Source organism: Mesoplodon densirostris, chromosome X (genome assembly GCF_025265405.1).
Source record: "Mesoplodon densirostris isolate mMesDen1 chromosome X, mMesDen1 primary haplotype, whole genome shotgun sequence".
In the NCBI taxonomy this organism is placed as follows: domain Eukaryota; kingdom Metazoa; phylum Chordata; class Mammalia; order Artiodactyla; family Ziphiidae; genus Mesoplodon; species Mesoplodon densirostris.
The window spans coordinates 104,229,034-104,248,881 of NC_082681.1; the positions used below are offsets into that span (position 1 = coordinate 104,229,034).

The following is a 19,848-nucleotide window of genomic DNA, read 5'->3' on the forward strand; positions in this document are numbered from 1 at the left end:
TTGAATGACATCAAAATGTTCATTAAGTAACGTTAAGCAAAGATAGAGGATACAAAGTTACATATATAATGTGGTTCCAATTATGTGAAAATTACATGTACACAAAGAAAAGCAACAGAAAGCAAATTCAACAAAAGTGGAAAATATCTCTGGGAAGAGGGATCTCATGTGAGTTTATAAAGTTCATATTATATGTATTTTCAAATTTTCTATAATAAACATAACTACTTCCATAATGAAAAATGTATCAGAAGATATTAAATATTTCTTTAATTGTGAATTAAGAATTTATAATACAAAAATATTGTAGATATTGATGCCCTTTATAGATCCTAGTGCATTATTGAGTTTAAAAACTTTAAAAATCTCTTGCTGTTAGAAGTTTTATCAATTTTAGATATTTGCATGAAATGTTTACCAGTTATGCTTAATTACTCTGCAATGAAATAATGATTAGAAAAATTATTAAATGCATGTCAGCCTAATCTTATTACACAGTTAAATCAATTAAACCTAACTCCTGTTACTATAGGAACCTTCAGATAAACTGTTGATATAAAATGGTTATATTCCTGAAATCTAAAATGTTAGAGGTGGGCTTCCCTGGTGGCGCAGTGGTTGGGAGTCCGCCTGCCGATGCTGGGGAGACGGGTTCATGCCCTGATCCAGGAAGATCCCACGTGCCGCGAAGGGGCTGGGCCAGTGAGCCATGGCCGCTGAGCCTGCGCGTCCGGAGCCTGTGCTCCGCAACGGGAGAGGCCGCGACAGTGGGAGGCCCGCGTACCACAAAGAAAAAAAAAATCTTATTAAAATGATAGAGGTAACTATTTATTTATTTATTTATGGCTGTGTTGGGTCTTCGTTGCTGCGCATGGGCTTTCTCTAGTTGCGGCGAGCGGGAGCTACTCTTCGTTGCTGTGCACGGGCTTTTCATTTCGGTGGCTTCTCTTGTTGTGGAGCACAGGCTCAAGGCACTCGGGCTTCAGTAGCTGTGGCTCGAAGGCTCTAGAGCGCAGGCTCAGTAGTTGTGGCGCACGGGCTTAGTTGCTCCGCGGCCTATGGCATCTTCCCGGACTAGGTCTCGAACCCGTGTCCCCTGCATGCTTGGCAGGTGGATTCTTAACTACTGCACCACCAGGGAAGCCCGAGGTAACATTTTTGTTAGTGAAGATTTCACTTATATTTCCTCAGAAGTAAAATGCCCATTTCCCCAGGAATACAGTTGTTATTAGCTTAGTTAGATCTTCCCTTATGAACTGACCTAACTTTGGGAGATGAGTCTTCATTCACTCTCTCAGCCCTGACATGCTACCCTACAGACATTCAGCCATGCTGTGGATTACATGGGCTTTATAGTTCTGTGTTTCTTCAATTTACAGTAAAAGGGAATGGTAGTTTCCTGAATGTGAGTGCAAATGAATCCCTGCTGCCTAGGGGTGATGTCCTCTATACCAGTTCTGGCCAGAGACAGTACACAAGGAAAGAAAAGGATAATGAAAGGAGAATGAAAGAGATATATACAGCTGACTCTTGAACAACACGGGTTTGAACTGCATGGGTCCACTTATATGTGGATTTTTTTCAATAGTAAATACTACAGTATTACGTGATGTGCAGTTAGTTGAATCCTTGGATACAGAACCGTGGATACAGAGGGTCAACTGTAAGTTATACTCTGATTTTTGACTGCATGAAGGGTGAGTGCCCCTAACCCGTACATTGTTCAAGGGTCAACTGTGTGTGTGTATACACACACACAGAGACACATTATACATATATATGCACACAAACTCTACATAGGTAACAATTTTGCTCATGACTATGACCACCATGTTATTTCAAACAAACAAGAAAAAAACAGTCTGGCAAGTATAAGTTCAATTATTTAGACAATCTAGGGTTTAAAATGTCACCAAATATCAGGTATTTGTGACCCTGTGCCTATGATAAGACTTACAATAAGAATTACTTGAAGGAAAATCCTGTAAATCAAATTTTAAGTTAGTTTCCCTATATGTGTGTATATATTGAAATTAGTAAGGTCTTTAGTGGGAAAGCCCCTAAGGTTTTCAATTTGTTTAAGGCAGAGCCAGATTTTTTCTTCCAGATCTCTGTGACTCATTAAGAGTTTGGGTTCCATTTCAGAACAACGATGTTCATGCGGGGAGATTCTGTTAATCCATTAAGAAGCTTTGTGGCAATTCTATTAGGATTAAAACAAGACGTTTACCAAACTGGAAGTCCACTCTAATAGTTCTCCTGGTGTTCTATGGGGACAGTGAGTCTACGCTCTTGAGAAGGTCAAGCCAATTCTGTTCTTGGTGGTAGTGATAAGATTTGAAAAAACAGCTCCACAGATCAAACAATTGTAGGGTATTAAGATACTGGTTTTGGCACTTGTTGGTCGCCCTGACTTCCCGGGTGAATGGATAGTTCTTGAAATCGCTTCAAATCCATTTCAACCAAATATTTAGCTTATCTGCAGGATTCCAAACAGCCAATTTCAATGCACTTTCCCCTTTTGTTTCTCCCTCCTTCTCTTTCTTCCCCCATCCTGCTGTAAAATGATGGAATCAAACCCAAAGACAAAGCCATAAGGTGGATGGCATTTCCCAGGCTGATCTCTGTAGTCTCTTGATGATACTAACCCCTGGTTTGCTTGGTGGCCCGTCTCAGCTGGGCTAGCTGTGTGGAACAAATCATTATACACTTGCACTTTGGTTCTCAGTCAGCATAAAGGGTAGAGCAACATAAGGAACTCTTGTCAGTTTTTATTGTGTGAAAGCAACGCTTCAATAAAAGTCGTAGTAACTTTGGATAATGCTATACAGCTTATACGTCAGAGCTTTCAGTAAATACCAGGCTAAAGAAATGTTTTCTGTTTTGTTCCATTTCTCTGACAGCTATTAATAAAGCTGTGGGCTTTCAACAGGGTCGGAATAGGTGCAGTTACCGCATAAGCATCCCGGCACAGAGGAAAGGGAAGCAATATGGAATGAGAGAATCTCGGCTCTCATCTTTACCAGTTGGGCAAATTATTTAACCTAAGTTTCAGTTGCCACAGCTCTACTACATTATAATAGTACATACACCTCAGGGATGACGTGAGGATTAAATGAGTATCCATTTGTGAATTGAGTAATCCATTCTCCGGCGTGAGGGAGGCACTGAAGAGTTTGACATCTCTTTTATTCTAGCCCCCCTGAGAGGTCAGATACATCACTCAGAAGTTAAAAGTGACCTAAGAGTGGAGTGTGAGCTCTGGAGCCAGACTGTGGGGAATGCAAATCACAGTTCTGCTACTCACTTAATAGCTGTGTGATCTCGGATGAGTTATTTAACTTTGCACTTCAGTTCCCCCACCTATAAATAGGGAAATTAATACTTCTTACCTCATTGGGAAAATGGAGTTGTAATCTGTCCCTTGCAATTGTACAGAACCTCCTGCTATTTCTTGCTATTTTCTATACCTCCAGATTATTTTGTTGTTCTACAGAGGCAATGAGATACATTAAAGCTGTCCAGCACATGAGCCACTACAAATTGGGTGAGGCATCAAAATCTCCTAGAGATGGAAGGACCCTGTGAAATCATCTAACCTCCCAGACAGAAGTCCATGTTCTACCTCTGATAGCTGACGGCTTCTAGTCCAACTCCATCTTCTCTCTTAGGCTATAAATGTCCTGCTTCTCCCCAAGATGGCTTATCAAGCTTTCAGGTGTATGCAGCTATTCCCAAGGCTAGAACTTACCAAGGTGTTGTTTTCAACACCAAAGGTCAGCAAACTACAGCCCTTGGGCCAAATCCAGCCCACTGCCTGTTTTTATAAATAAGACTTTACTGGAACACAGCCACATCCATTGGTTTACATATTGTCTATTGCTTCTTTCACCCTGCAAAGGCCGAGTGAAATAGTCACAACAGAGAGCATATGCCCTGTAGAGCCTGAAACATTCTCTATCTGGCCTTTTACAGAAAGTTTGCTGACCCTTGGTTTATACCATAGATAAAGCCTGATCCATGACTGCAAACTGTTTTATGTTTATGGACCCAGCAAGCATTAAGTTTGAGTCTCTGCTCACCTCCATTATTCTAACAATGAATACAGAGTGCTTGGCTCATAGAACATGCTCAACAAATGTTGATTACTCCTGAGTTCTGGGGATTGTAGGATGCTTTTGGCTGCATGTAACAGAAAATCTGATCCAAACTGCTATAAATAACACTGAAATATATTATATTGCTTAAAGAATAAGGCCAGAAGTGTGGCAGGTTCTAGCATATCAGGATGCTGACAACAATTTTCTGCCAACCTTTTGGCTCCACTTCATCATTGTGCTGGCTTTTATACTCAGCAGCAACCAGGATGACATGGTTCATTGAACCCATCCAGTGAGAAAGAGAACCTTCCATAAATTCAGGCTATATATGTCTGAGTGGGTCATCTTTGGTCTCATGTCCACCACCACCAATAATAATTGGCAGAGGAATCCCAGTCAAGGGATGACTGTCCTAAAAAATCCATTGCTGGAGCTGAGCAAAACTGAGTTTTGGGTAGGGATGAAGAAAAGAGAAATGTACACAGTAAGACAACCAATAGAGTTCACCACTGAGACAAGTCCAAGAATAAGTGCCAAACAGAACATAAGGCCAGATATGTTTTCCTGCATTGTGGCTAAATGGAAATGACAGCCTCTAAGTGACAATATAGCCCACAAATGAACTGCTGAAATGAACAGTTGTAACAGGGAAGAACAAAATCTGACTCCATGCTGGATCTGTTTCTTCTACTTTAACCTTTGCTCTCTGCTGCTTTTTGTTACTATAATCACCAGAAGGATGTTGTCTATAGCTATTAGCATACACAATGGCCTCCCTTGGGGAACCCTGCCCCTCTGCCTGAATGTTAAACTAAAGTGCCTTTGCTCAGCTCACAGGGAAACATTCTGACCCTGCCCACCTGTGAATGGCTCCAAGAAAGAAGAAATAAACACATCCCCTCTCTGAGGCTGGCCAAATCAGGAGATATTTTGCAAGACTTATGGCCTTTTTACATTACTTCCTCACCTCCTCCCCGCTCTGTTCTATAAAAGAAACTGGCTTCCAGACCCTGATAAGATGGTACTCTGGGACATTAGTCCGCCATCTTCTCGGATGCCCAGCTTTCCAAATAAAGTCATCTTCCTTGCCTCAACACCTCGTCTCCTGATTTACTGGCCTGTTGTGCGGCGAGCAGAGTGAGCTTGGACTCGGTAACACAGTCACTTATAAGTTGAAGATTTCTTATATATAGGCCAATACCACAAAGTAGACATTGAACAGTATTTGTTTTTAGGTGTGAAAGATCAAGTAGGGTAAGACATTTTTAATGAGGTTTTTTTTTGGAGTAGATACTATGCGGCATGTATTCATATTTGTTAGGCTGAGTTCTTCCAAAGTTAGGAAAACCTAAGGAACAAAATGATCAATGAAGATTTTTATTTTGTGGTTCCAAATGGTCGGTATTTTTTTCCATTTGCAATTACTGTTGATAGCTCAATTTTCTTTGCATCAGTTCTTCCCTCTTTCTTCATTGCATTAAAGCCATCAATATATCTAAGTGATTTGTTCTTCACAGAGAATATTTTAAAAATGTACTTTCTAATAGTTGAAACCTGTGTCTAGATATCTCCTACCTCTTCTTCCTTCTTAGTCGGAAGGAGAAGAATAAATATATCTGAGCCTCTTGGATCAACCTAGAATGCTCTGGTAGTTGGCAAATGTCTCTTCCCAGCCTACAATTCATGCCTGGAGGTAATTATCAGACTTTTCATGTGCCTTTGGCTGCAGAGCACCTTTAGAAGCACCTAGAGGTCAGTCCCACTGAAACCGAGCAGGACCCTGTGGGGCTCCTGGGCACTGAAAGCCTTTCAAACAGTTGCTAACCAGGGAAGGGAGGGGGATGCAGAGACAAGGGAGGAGCAGCCAAGAAACAGTAGTGCAGCCTTGGGGCAGGGTCCTGGTTCCCCATCGAGGGATACACATAACAGTATCTTTGAGCTCTTCTGCAGAACTAAAACCCCCACCAAATGGAAGATGTTAACTACTTGATGAAGCATTCTTCATTCCGGAGAAGGTCACAGTTCACCCATCATCACCTGACTCCAGATGATCTCTGGATTGAAGGAATGCAGGCCCGGCACGCACCCTGCTCCTTATCAGCAACCCAGCCCCCCTGATTATAAAATGCCTCACAAACCCCTACCCTCACCCCCTGCACTGGGACACACAGTTTTGAGGGCATTAGCCCGTTGTGGCCCCCTTTGCAATAAAGCTATTCTTTTCTACCTCACCCAAAACTCTGTCTCCGCGATATAATTAGGTGTCAGAGTACAGAGGCCAGATTCGGCTTCACCACCTTAATTAATGCCACACACTGCAGTGGCTATACGGACTGTGGAGCACAGTTGGGCGACAGGCCTAAAGTGTTGATTCAATACCATTTTTACACTCTTTCATTGTTCTATTTTCCTTATCTCTAAGGACAACCTACTAAAGCAAATAAATATACAAACAAACAAGAAATCCACTGCTTCCCAAACTCCAATGTACTAACTTTCCAGATCAGTTTCTTCTTAGTAATCATCATAATTCTTAAAAATTTTCTTTGGCTTCCACTTCCTTCTGAAACTTACTAGCGGAATCTGAAGGCAAATTTGTGGGTAAACAGCTGAAACACAGTTGATCTATACTTGCCAATGTCAAAATCCTTTTCCCATTTCAAGGCTGAGCTCAAATGTTAGCTCTTCTGTGAAACCATTCCTTCAATTTCTATCTTATCCATAATAACTTACTTATTCCTCCAGACTCCCACAAAATATCAACCTACATCTCTGTAGCACAGTGAAAACAATGGTTGTAATAGCTAGCACGAATGTTTACAGTTGCAGTAAAATCTGCTACACCATAAATTCTTTGTGTTGATGATTTTGGAGGATATCAAGGAAAATGGACTAAGTTCACTGACTGGTCTGACAAATCTCCTGGTTGGGCTTTTAAGAAGCTAACTCAGAGATGTAGATACCTGTGCAAGTGATTTATGAAGTGCTCTCAGGAGGAATCTGTAAGGGAGTAGGGGAGGCAGGAAAGGGAAGAGAAGGGGGACTAAGGAAGACGTGATTTTTACCTGAAGGCCAGTCTCAGCATGATCCCATGGGGAGCTCTGAAGCAGAAGTTGCACTGTAGAGTCGGTCTTGCCTTGAGGCAAGGGTTTCTGTACCCATCAGCCATTGGCCCGGGGCAGCCCAGTAGGGACAGAAACTCAAGTTTATCTGGCATTTGTGGCTCTCTACTCCTATGGGCAACTCCAGCCACCCAAAGATAGTCCTCTAAAGAAGGTAGTAGGTGCCAGTCTTTAGAAGTAAAGCACGTGGAAACTGGGAGATGAGAGCACAGATCCAACAAAGGGGCTCAAAAGGATCGGAGTGGAGCACTGATGGTATTCACAACAACTCATAAATCAAGGGCAACACAAACCAATGATAAGCCTAATGATGTTAGCCAGCGATTAGTAAGTGCTTACTGTAGGCCAGCCTTGTTCTAAGCTCTTGGTAATATTAGCTTATTTAATCCTTACAACAGCCTAATGAGGCAGCTAATGTTATTATTTCTGTTTTGTCAAATGAGGAACCTAGATCTATGGAGGCAACTAGTCTAAAGTGACACAAAGGTGACCTTCTTAGTCATGGTGTAACTAAGATTTGAATCAACAAACATAGATGGGTGACTCAACAGCAATGCACTCTAAACCCATGCCACCCACTTGGCGTGGCTTCTCAATACAGGAAGCTGTGAAGAGTGGCAGAGCCTTGAGTCATTTGGCCTGGGCTCCTGTCTTGGTAGCTCAGAAGAAAACGAGACAACGCATCTAACACAGTTAGTGCAGAAAAAAACTGCACGAACTAAATATTAGTCAGTGTTTTTATTAAAGAAGGGAACAAGACATTGCCACTTTCAAAAAAAATCTATTTTCTATAAAAGTATCTTAGATCTGTAAAAAGCCTTTCTTCTGCTATCCTCTAAATGTTTAAAGAGCCAGGAAATCAACAGCTTTATTCTTGATAGCTCTGTTGTATATGACACAATTGTTACAGAGAATAAGGAAAGAAGGCAAGGGAAGATAGGGAAAAAGGAAGAAGGAGTGTAATAGATTATTACTAATAGTTATTGAGAATGACAGGAACAAATATTCTGAACAAAGTCCTGTTCACTGTACTTCAGTCTTTCCTGGGATCTGGTTATTAAATTGTTTTTTCCTAAACAGGGTGATTTTGAATTCACCTGAGAATGTTATCAATAATTGCTTTGTATCTTGCCCCCGATAAACAATATAACTTTTTGCAGCACATTAGAAAATTTAGTCACTTTTCATGACTGGACTACCAATGCCAAAAATATTACTGATTTCTTGAAAATCATTAACTGCATTTCATTGCCACCTGAATTCTAAGCACAGAAAAAGTGCAATAATTTTAATCAAAGCCTTTGTTTAAGATTGGCAGAATACCTTGAAATGATGGAAATAAAAATTATGAGCTCTTCACTATGAAATAAGAATCAATCAAGAATATCTCAATATCTTTCCAATTCTAAGGATCCTAGTTCCTTTAGGCACATTGAATATTTTTGCAACATGTGAAGATAATCTTATGATGAGTTTTCTCCTCAAGTAAAATAAACATAAGCTTCTGATTGCAGTTTTGGTAGACACGCAATGTACAAAAGCTACATGTTGCACAATAGTAGGCAATGACTGAGGAGGGAACTCTGTTTATGTTTGCTCCTCTACTCAGAGGTGAGACGTAATAACCAAATATATATATATATATATATATATATATATATATATTTTTTTTTTTTTGCAGTACGCAGGCCTCTCACTGTTGTGGCCTCTCCCGTTGTGGAGCACAGGCTCCGAAGGCGCAGGCCCAGCGGCCATGGCTCACGGGCCCAGCCGCTCTGCGGCATGAGGGATCTTCCAGGACTGGGGCACGAACCCATGTCCCCTGCATCGGCAGGCGGACTCTCAACCACTGTGCCACTGGGGAAGCCCTAACCAAATATATTTAACAAGCAGGACAGGACAGGCAGCAACCAAACAGAATGAATGTGGCAACCAATCAGAATGATGCTCTGATCATTCAGAACAGATGATGTAACCAATCAGAATGGATACTGGCTGAAAGACAGATGAGGTCACACCTGGGGATTCAGCTAAATATCAACCCTGCCTACAACTGATGTGAAACTCAACTCTGCCCACATTCCTCAACTCTCCTCACACAGAAACTTATTTCAAGAAATTCAGATGCTTTCTGGGATACAATGGGAAGTTTACACTTTCCAGATCCCCTTCCTCTCCCAGCTCTGGTCAAGGCAAATTCCCACTAAGACTGACCTAAGAAAGGCATTACAAATAAATAATAGTTAACATTTATTGTGCACTTAAGTACCAGGCACTACACATTATCTTCCTTAATCTTTGCAACAACCCTATAAGATGAGTGCTACTATTATCCCTGTTTTATTGATGAGGAAACCAAGGCATGGAGAAGTTGAGTCACTGGTTCAAGGTCACACAACTAGTACATCCCAGAGCTGGTTCTCAAACCTGAGCAGTCCTGCCACTTACCTATGAGTTATGATGTCATTGGCAAATTGACATTCTCATCAACATATTTACAGCTCAATCCCATCCTTCCTTCTAGATAAATGATAAAGTGCCAAAGATGTTTTCTAATATTTGTGCTACTGCTTGCAATATACAAAATCACTGACTAACACTTGTCACCAATGTGGTTGCAGTTGCCCCATTTCTGATCTAAATTGCTTCAAACAAACAGAAAGCAGTCAAGGAAGGCAGACAAGATAAAAGAACATTACCTTATTCTCTTGTCCTCTACTTTTTTCAAATATTCATCTCTCTTTAGGACTCCCAGGATCATCTCCTTCTCATGATCTAATAAAAATGACAGGTTGATGAACTCCGAGTTCTTAGACATGGTATTTCAGCAGTAGCTCTGAGTAGCACTGGTTGAATCTTCCAGGTGAATTGATATCCACAATTCTTAAGGTCTCCCGGAACAACAGAGTCACTCAGTTGCTTGATGTAGAGAGGCTTTTATAAGGTCTCTGAAGAACTGCTGATGGTAGGTAGGGATTCTTCCAGGCAACACAGAAAACAAGCTCCACTGGGATTACATTTCAAGAAAGTCATTATTCTTTTAACTGAAAAGATCTCCAAAGCCTTCGTGGCGGTGTACAGTCCAGTGGCAGCTGAGTTTCCCTAATGATGCTCAACGTTAACCCAGAAAGTTACAGAACAGGAAACAGATCTGCTGGGACAGAATCCAGAAAACACTGCAAAGGTAGAAAAAACAAAGGAGAGGAAAATTAGGCCATTTTCCTCAGAGCACTTGTAAGAGTGTCTAATTTTTGAAACAGTGATGTACCTAACTCAAAAAACACTTTTTAATCAGTAAACATGCATTTATGAAATACTTATTATATTTATTACCATCAAAGAGTACTTATATTTCATTGATTCCAGGTTCTCTATGTCAATTCTGCTTCTTCCATTATAACGAGCTTCCTCTACTAGCCAGATCCCGTTACCACCCTTGCAGCTGGATCCATGGGTCACCGCTTTGGGACTCTAAGAGCACAGTCTGGACTGTCCACACAGGACAGGTCCCTTAAGTGGCTCCATCATGCCCTCCCTCCCTCCCTCCCCAAAACTAGGAGCACGACATAAAAAAGCATTGCCAGCAAAACAAATAGGAACCAGTGCTGCACATATCAACCTAAATCTCTGTCACAAACATGTTCAATGAAAAAACTTAAGTTGCAGAAGAATTCATGCAGAATAATAGCATATGCATGAAGGAAATAATTTTCAAAGACATTACATCTAATTTAGGACCACATACATTTGGAGTATAAATATAAGGAAATTCATGGGGAATTCTGAGAGATGCAATCAGAGAGGAGAACACAGGAACTTCAACTACTGGGTGATGTTTTATTCTCAATATAGGTTTATATCTTACGATGTACATGGTTGTTTATGAGTTATTCCAGCTCTGTATTAACATACCACAAAATAGATGTTTTAAAACTATCCCTTTGTCAACATAAGCTCACCAGGCCCTCTCCATCATATTAACTCTCGGGCACATTCTTTCATTGGCTTGCTACCTGTATTCTCTCTGCGCATCCCCTTAAGAAAGATGGCTCTTAGTGTGACCTACGGGGTTTTGTGATTAGGCATCATCCCACGACACTGTTCCTCAGCTTCCCTTCAGGTCTCTGAACTACAATCCATATGCAGGTTACACTTGGTTTGGTTGGTTCTAGCCAGGTTTCTAAGGGTAACTAGATATTTACTCAAATGTTCCTTTGGGACCTCCCAGTTACCATAAGGTCAGGTTGACTCAAATGCTGAGATCTGAAAGGATAGGCTCCAGTCCAGGGCCTCTTTAACTTTCCAAAGTCCCCATGTGTTTGTTCTCTACATTGTATAACGAAACCAGAACTTTGCTGAAATGACTCAGAACTGAACTGCTTCCTACAGACCAAGAGCTATCCCCCTTGGAGGAAACTGGCTAGGTCTCAGAGAGTGTAGACTCTCTAAATATACTCCAGTCCTTTCCTCCATCTCCAAAGTTCTAGAGGCTACAGGGCCCAGAGGACCCCAAGATTGACATGAAGAGGAAACAACAAGGTTAAGCGTAAAAGGGGCTCTTCAGAAAGGTTTGGGGGTTTTCTTTTGTTTTTCCTTTTTAATTGAAGTATAGTTGATTTACAATGTCGTGTTAGGTTCAGGTGTGCAGCACAGTGATGTAGTGTGTGTGTGTGTATTCTTTTTCAGATTCTTTTCACATATAGGTTATTACAAAATATTGAGTAGAGTTCCCTGTGCTACACAGTAGGTCCTTGTTGGTTATCTATTTTATATATAGTAGTATGTATATGTTAATCCTATCCTCCTAATTAATCCCTCCCCCCGACCCTTCCCCTTTGGTAACTGAACTTATTTAACAGAAATAGACCCACAGAGATAGAAAGGTTTGGATTTTACATCACTGTCAATTGTGGTCTCTCTCAGATAAAGAGCACAGCTGTTTTTCTAACCCTTGTGTGTCTCATCTGGTTTCATGCAGAAATAGAAAAAGCACTTGTAACTCAGTTAATGAACATCTTATCCTCACAGCCAGGTTCACTTAAGATATATTTTGTATTTGAAATGTCAGATTTAGAATGTCCTATGTGAATATTCTATAGAATTGTATTTAGAATTTATTTAAAGCATTGGGAGCTATAAAAATGCTTGACTTGAAGCTTATGGTTTTCCTTGCCTTGGGCTTAAGTTTATGCAAGTCTGCCCTCTAAAAATCCAAGAGTCTACTCATGAGGAGAATAAACGGAGGGGAGTAGTAACACCATGGGGGTAGCACAGGAAGGTGACAGAGAAGATGGGAAATGAAGCATGGATATAAGAAAAATGAAATTAGTCAGTGAGAGCTTAATTAACAAAATTAGCCCTAAATGGATTTTTACCCTGGATTGCTAGAGATGATTTATAAATGAGTGATCAAGGAGATCAGAAGTAACCAAAATTTTATCAAGAAAATCAGGATGCTTCCTCCAGAAGCCAGGACCGGACTGTGAGTATAATTTACTAACATGGAATGGAAATGATGGTAATCCAGTCCTTCCGGAGAAATACAGGGTGGAGCAACCAGAGGAGACAATAAGCTTGGGCAGAGAGAGAGGCATTCCAAGGAGCTAGGTGCTGATGGTGCCCAACCAGACTCCGACCAGAGCAGAAGCATTTGGGCCTCAAAATGAAAATAATTCCTGGTAGTACACGTTCCATGTTGGGTGAGGAGGCTTCAGTCTGACAAATTTTCATGCCATGAATCACTCAAAGCAGACAACTGTTTCCTCTTGCTTGACTTTTACTTCCTTCTGGACACTTCTGGTTTAAGTTGGCTTCCCCTAGAGCTCTCCCTTCAGGGAATGGATGTCCTGGTCCTGCCAATGGAACCCTCTGTGTCTGGTTTGAACCCATGTCTGATCCGTTCTCTGTATGCTGACCTAATCACATTTCTGAGCCTTTGGAGGACCAGCATCTGGGTTGTGATGAGCTTACTTAAGTATACTTAAGTATGCACCTTTTTTTTTCTGGCACGTGGGATCTTAGTTCCCCGACCAGGTATTGAACCTGTGCCCCCTGCATTGGAAGCTTGGAGTCTTAACCACTGGACCGCCAGGGAAGTCCCTGTGTGTACCATTTTTGGGTGCCTGTTTTCAGCTAGTTCATAGCCCCTCCTGTTGAATCCCTCACCCACTAGGTACACACTTTAATCAAGTGAAAAAATGAGTAAAAATAATCACGAGTGCATTTTATCTAGAGGTGATTCTCATTCTTTTAGTTAAATGTACCCAACACTAGTCGGGAGAGATGAGTTCATTTTTATTTTATTCTTCAAAACCTTCACTTAAACAGATCTCTCTCCTTTAACATTTCAGATACAGATTTTTCCCTCTCTAGCCAGTAAGTAGCCTTGCCAAACTGAGCTAAAATATTTAAAAAGATGACAAGATGGTTTGCATGTCATTCTGCCGCCTTTCAGCATAGATAGCTCAGGACAGGTCATTAAGTCTGCTCGGTGTCACACAAGATGAGATAATCAAAAATTCTCACAGCACCACACAAAGACGTAAGTTTCTTAAAAAGCATCTGTTTTGAGTAACACATACCTAAAATTAATAGAGGGCTGGTATTTTAGTCAAAGGAAAGGGTATATCTGAATGTATCTCATTATGGGGTACTTGAAATGCAGCTTTAAAAACAGTGAGTTTTACAAATATAAAATGGGAGTACTTGATATTCTGGATTGGCCAACACATTTCCAAGTCAATGATAGAAAAAAAAAAAAGAAGATGATGGAGAAACTGTTGTAGACTAAGAGACCAAAGAGCCATATAACCAAATAACTAAATACAATATATAAACCTTGATTATTTAGATTAGACCCTTTAGAACAAGAGTTATAAAAAGACATTCTTAGGACAATGAGGAAATTTGAATATGGACCGGATATTAGATATTATAAAATTACTAGCTCTTTTAAGTATGACAGTGATATTGTGGTTATTAATAAGAATATTGTTTAAAATGTTTTTACTCTTAGAAGATGCATAATGAAGTATTTAGTTGCTAAGTGTGATATTTGTAACTTATTTTCAAATAGTTTCAAAAAAGTATTAACTATAGAGATAAAGCAAATATGGCAAAAGGTTAACAACTGCAGAACCCAGTCGGCAAGTCCATGAGTGTTCACTGTACTTCTTTCAATATTTCTTTATGTATGAACATTTTCGTTAAAAAATTGAAAGGAAACACATGGGGAAAGTGATAATGGTAAATGAAAGCCTTCAAAATTATATTTATGACAACTACACTGTGCGCTATAGACATTATGTGTCCCCTCAAAATTAATATGCTGAAACCTAATCCCCTATGTGATGGTATTTGGAGGTGGAGCCTTTGGGAGGCGATTAGGTCATGAGAGGGGAGCCCTCATGAATGACAAGAGCTTCCTCCTCCTTTCTGCCCTGTAAGGACACAGGAAGAAGTCAGCATCTAAAAGCCAGGAAGTGGGCCCTCACCAGAACTGTGAGAAATTAATGTTTGTTGTTTAAGCCACCCAATCTATGGTATTTTTGCTGTAGCAGCTCAAACAGACTGAGATACTGTGTATCATTTTCTACAGAAAAATGCATTAGAAGTTAGAATATAAAGCAATTATACTCCAGTAAAGATATTAAAAAAGAGAAATTAGAATAACTATAATTTTTTTTTTTTTTTTTGCGGTACGCGGGCCTCTCACCGCTGTGGCCTCTCCTGCCGCGGAGCACAGGCTCCGGACGTGCAGGCCCAGCGGCCATGGCTCACGGGCCCAGTCGCTCCGCGGCATGTGGGATCCTCCCGGACCGGGGCACGAACCAGTGTCCCCTGCATCGGCAGGCGGACTCCCAACCACTGCGCCACCAGGGAAGCCCCTAAATTATTTTATAAATGACTGAATAACATTTCCTAATCTCAGGTGGGTAATTTATATCTCAAGACCTCTAGGAAGGATGACATGTCACAAATGACATGTGACATTGTATCCTCTATACATTTTATCGTCTTCACAAAGTAACCATAAGATACACAGTGAAAACTGCTAAGGAAGCTATAACCCAGTCTTATCCCAAGATTTATCTTTGTGAAGAGTGTTTTTAGCTATGCTTCTTCCATCATTTAAGAAGATTATGAGACAGATAAAAAAAATTCATTGCACTGTTACTTAGTTATAAATTCAGCTAGTCACAAAAAGACCCCACAATAACATGCTCATTTTAAAAAATGTAATGCCAGAGGGACTATAATAGTTATGAAACATAGACAATGATAACTTAGCTCTTTTGCAGGCACATGTTTCCAATGCAATATGAAGGACATTAACTCCAAGACTTTTACCACTGGAGGTGATTTGGCAACATGTATCATGTTTTAAAATGTGCAGGAACTTGACCCACCAATTCCAAGTATAAAATGTACCCTTAGGAACTAGTAAGACACTTGCGAGATTTGCCATAGCACTGCTTGAGAGCTGAAAATTAGAAACAATGTCAGATAACAGGAAATGGGCACACCGATATAACTTAATCTATTTATTAAGGTGGAAATATGCATACTATATGTCAAGTTAAAAAATCAGGTTATTGAACAACGTGTATCATACAATCCTTCTTTAAAAAAATAAAACATGCTTACATACCAACTTAAAAAAAATAAAAATAGAATGTTTCTGGAAGTGTTCTTAGGATGAAATTAATACAAATAAAATTAACTTCCTGTTTGCCTGTTACTGTGTGATAACACAACAGTGAGATGGATTTTCAGCACACCTATAGGGATGTTTAGGATGCTTAGAAAAACCAGCTAAATAACACATGCAAAATTCACTTGGGAGTGCCTTTCAAATAGATGAGCAGGCAAGACTACACATGACTGTCAAGAGGTGAGAACCGCCAGAAGGATAAAGATGCTGTGAGGAGAGAAATGAATAGTTCCTTTGCTATGAATCCCAAGCTGAAAGACTCAAAGGCAGATGCTACAGAATTGCAGGCATTTATTTTCTTTTTTTTTTATAAATTTATGTATTTTATTTATTCATTTTTGGCTGCATTGGGTCTTCGTTGCTGTGTGCGGGCTTTCTCTAGTTGCGGCAAGCGGGGACTACTCTTCGTTGCGCTGCACAAGCTTCTCACTGAGGTGGCTTCTCTTGTTGCGGAGCATGGGCTCTAGGCCCGCGGGCTCAGTAGTTGTGGCTGGTGGGCTCTAGAGCGCAGGCTCAGTAGCTGTGGTGCACGGGCTTAGCTGCTCCGCGGCATGTGGGATCTTCCTGGACCAGGGCTCGAACCCGTGTCCCCTGCATTGGCAGGCAGATTCTTTTTTTTTTTAAATTTATTTTTTATTTATTTACTTTTGGCTGCCTTGGGTCTTCATTGCTGCACGTGGTTTTCTCTAGTTGTGGCAAGCAGGGGCTACTCTTCGTTGCGGTGTGTGGGCTTCTCATTGCAGTGGCTTCTCTTGTTGCAGAGCACGGGCTCTAGGCATGCGGGCTTCAGTAGTTGTGGCACCTGGGCTCAGTAGTTGTGGCTCGCAGGCTCTAGAGCACAGGCTCAGTAGTTGTGGCGCATGGATTTAGTTGCTCCGCAGCCTGTGGGATCTTCCCGGACCGGGGCTCAAACCTGTGTCCCCTGCATTGGCAGGGGGATTCTTAACCGCTGCACCACCAGGGAAGTTCCTGGCAGGCAGATTATTAACCACTGCACCATGAGGGAAGCCCAGGCATTTATTTTCAATAGAGCAGTTTCTTCTCACGTGGACAAGTCTGCATGGCACATTCCATGGGAGTGCAGTAGTTGAATATTTTTTTCAAAATGGTATTGATTCTCCAAACAGTAATAGGAAGGTCAACTAACAATACCATCAGCTTTATAGTGATGCTCCAAGAACAGCATCCTCAAAATGTCCCACAACAGCTAATACTTAGAGAATTCAACTAATCCTTATGACCCTCTCGCAAAATAAAGTCTAATACCCCCATTTTATAGATGAGAAAACTGAGACAGAGAGAAAGTAATTAACATGCCCAAAGTCACACAGTCAGTAAGTAACTCAGAACAGTCTGGTTTCAAGGACCCTGCTTCCAACCATGACAGTTACTGCCTCTCAGGGCCTCCATGGAACAACAGAACCCCACAACTTCTCAGAATCTTTAATGCTCTGATGTTCATTGTGAATTTTCACAGAACCCTCAGTCTGGAAAAATATATTTACCATTATTGGTTCTTAATCCTGGCATCATGTATTTTGATATTTTTAAAGAGAAGACTGTCTATCCTAAAAAAAAAAAAAAAACTGGTTAGGAAAAAAACCTAAATAAACTCAAGAGAGAAAGATTTGGTTTTTTTTTTTTTTTGCGGTACGCGGGCCTCTCACTGTTGTGGCCTCTCCCCTTGTGGAGCACAGGCTCCGGACGCGCAGGCCCAGCGGCCATGGCTCACGGGACCAGCCGCTCCGCGGCGTGTGGGATCTTTCTGGACCGGGGCACGAACTCGTGTGCCCCGCATCGGCAGGCGGACTCTCAACCACTGCGCCACCAGGGAAGCCCAAGAGAGAAAGATTTGAAAGAAAAATTCGAAGACACACTTAGATCATAATATCTGGTAGTTCCCCTGCATGCTTTTTAACTATCAAGACCTATACAATTCTGTATTGCCGAAAAAGTTTCACAGAACAGACCATATATAAATTGTAAATATCTGTACAAAGGAAGCCAACAAGAGACAAGCTGGGAGAATAAGATTTGTTCTATATAAACCAGAAAAAGGATTAATACCTAGAAAATATAGAGCTCCTACAAATGACAAGAAAATAAACCAGTAAAATAAGGGGCAAAAATAAAAACATGTAATCCACAGTATTAGAAATTCACAAGCAATTCACATAAACATGAAAAGATGCTTATTTAGCTCACTAGTCATTCAATGCAAGTTACAAGGAGAACACTTTTTAGTTTTCCTATTAGATTATGAAAATGTAAAAAACAAAAATCAATTATCATCCAGTGTTTGGTGAGGGTGTGTGGAAATGGGCATACTCATGCCCCATTGGTGGAAGTGGAGATAGGTTCAACCCTTAGCTGAGAGAGAATTCTCCATGGGTTCTTCCATATTTACATGTCTTGTGAGCAGAGGCACTAAATGGCCTTTTGTTCTGGACAATGCTTCCAGAAATGTTTGCAGAGTGACCAGTAAAAGACATAGTATGTCTCTCTCTGGAGCAAAGGGAAGATTTGCTTACAATTTGTTTAATAAAGCAAAACTCTCCCTCAAGGGCAGACGGCAGATTTGCTTGTAGTCCACTGTAAAAAATTTGGATACATGTTCAGGGTTCCTCAGCTGCTACGCAAATTCACTGCATGCACAATTTTCACCTGGGAACTTGCAGGCAAGGGGAACCAACACAAACGTGAAGCTCATGAGAGTTGCTGTGAGGAATAAAATACATTGTATATGACCCAGGAATGTGTGTCTTCAATCACCAAACATAAAATAGTGACAGGCCTACTTCTTAGCTTGAAAGTAGGGTAAAATCTCACAGCCTTTATGGTTCCTGTCAACCTTTTTAGAGGATGAATTGAATTTTTCAAAATTGGTCAAAGGGTACAAGATTTCAGTTATGCTAGATGATTAACTCCTAGGGATCTACAGGACAGCCCAGTGCCCACAGCTAACAATACTGTGCTGTTTACTTAAAACTTTGCTACGTGTTAGCATAAATACACAATACATACATACATATATAAGTTGGATGAGGGAAAACTTTTGGAGGTGATGGATATGTTTACGGCATTGTAGTGATGGTTTCATAGGTGTATACTTACCTCCAAACTCATTAAGTTGTATACATTAAATACGTACAGCTTTATGTCAATCGTACCTCAATAAAGTTTTTTAAATTAAGTTTTGAATGTTTTTGACCAGTTAAGAATCTATCTTACAGAAAAATTAATACCTGTGTGTACATATGAGGATAATGTAGAGATATTCATAACAGCGTAATCATCAAGAGTGAAAATTCTGAAATAGCCTAAAGTTATAGTAATATCATGGTACCATATTGAAGTGAGGTATTTAAAAATATGTATTGACATGTAAATAACTAAGCTACATTGTTAGTTGAAAACAGAAAGATATTTATGCTTTTAAATGCATACGGATGTAATGTACTGCGGCCAGTATACACACATATAATACATGTAAATGTATAGGTAAAGGCACAGGATGATACATACTGATCTGTTCATCATGTTGCCTATAAAGATGGTAGCTGGATTGTCAAAGGTTGGAGAAGAGATGAAAGGGGGCTTATTTACATATTGGTTTTTATTTTATACATGTTCATATAATCATATATTATTTATATCTTTAAAAATTGTTAAGAAGCGATAAGGTGTGGTTAGAAGCAAAAGAGAGAGAAGCCAAAAATAATTTTTTAAATGTTATCTTAGAAGAATACAGGTGACACTGCCAGCAACAGGGAAGTTGGGGAGATGTGTGGGTTTGGGTGGGTGATAATCGATTTTGGTTTTAGACATGTTGTGAAATAGGTGATACCACCCTGACTCTTCAGCATCACAGTTTCCCACCTCCATTCTTGCTCTCCTACATCAGCTTCTTCCA

At 40.5% G+C, this 19,848-nt stretch overlaps 1 protein-coding gene across 9 annotated transcripts in view; it reads right to left on the reverse strand.

The window, feature by feature from the left end:
• SYTL5 (synaptotagmin like 5) overlaps positions 1-19,848 on the reverse strand; it is a 254,832-nt gene that overhangs the window by 166,450 nt on the left and 68,534 nt on the right. For all 9 annotated transcript variants that reach the window (XM_060088143.1, XM_060088141.1, XM_060088146.1 and 6 more), the window contains exon 2: positions 9,922-10,398. In XM_060088143.1, the coding sequence (XP_059944126.1) occupies positions 9,922-10,040 (119 nt within the window). In that variant the 5' untranslated portion in view covers positions 10,041-10,398. The remainder of the gene's footprint in view (positions 1-9,921; positions 10,399-19,848) is intronic.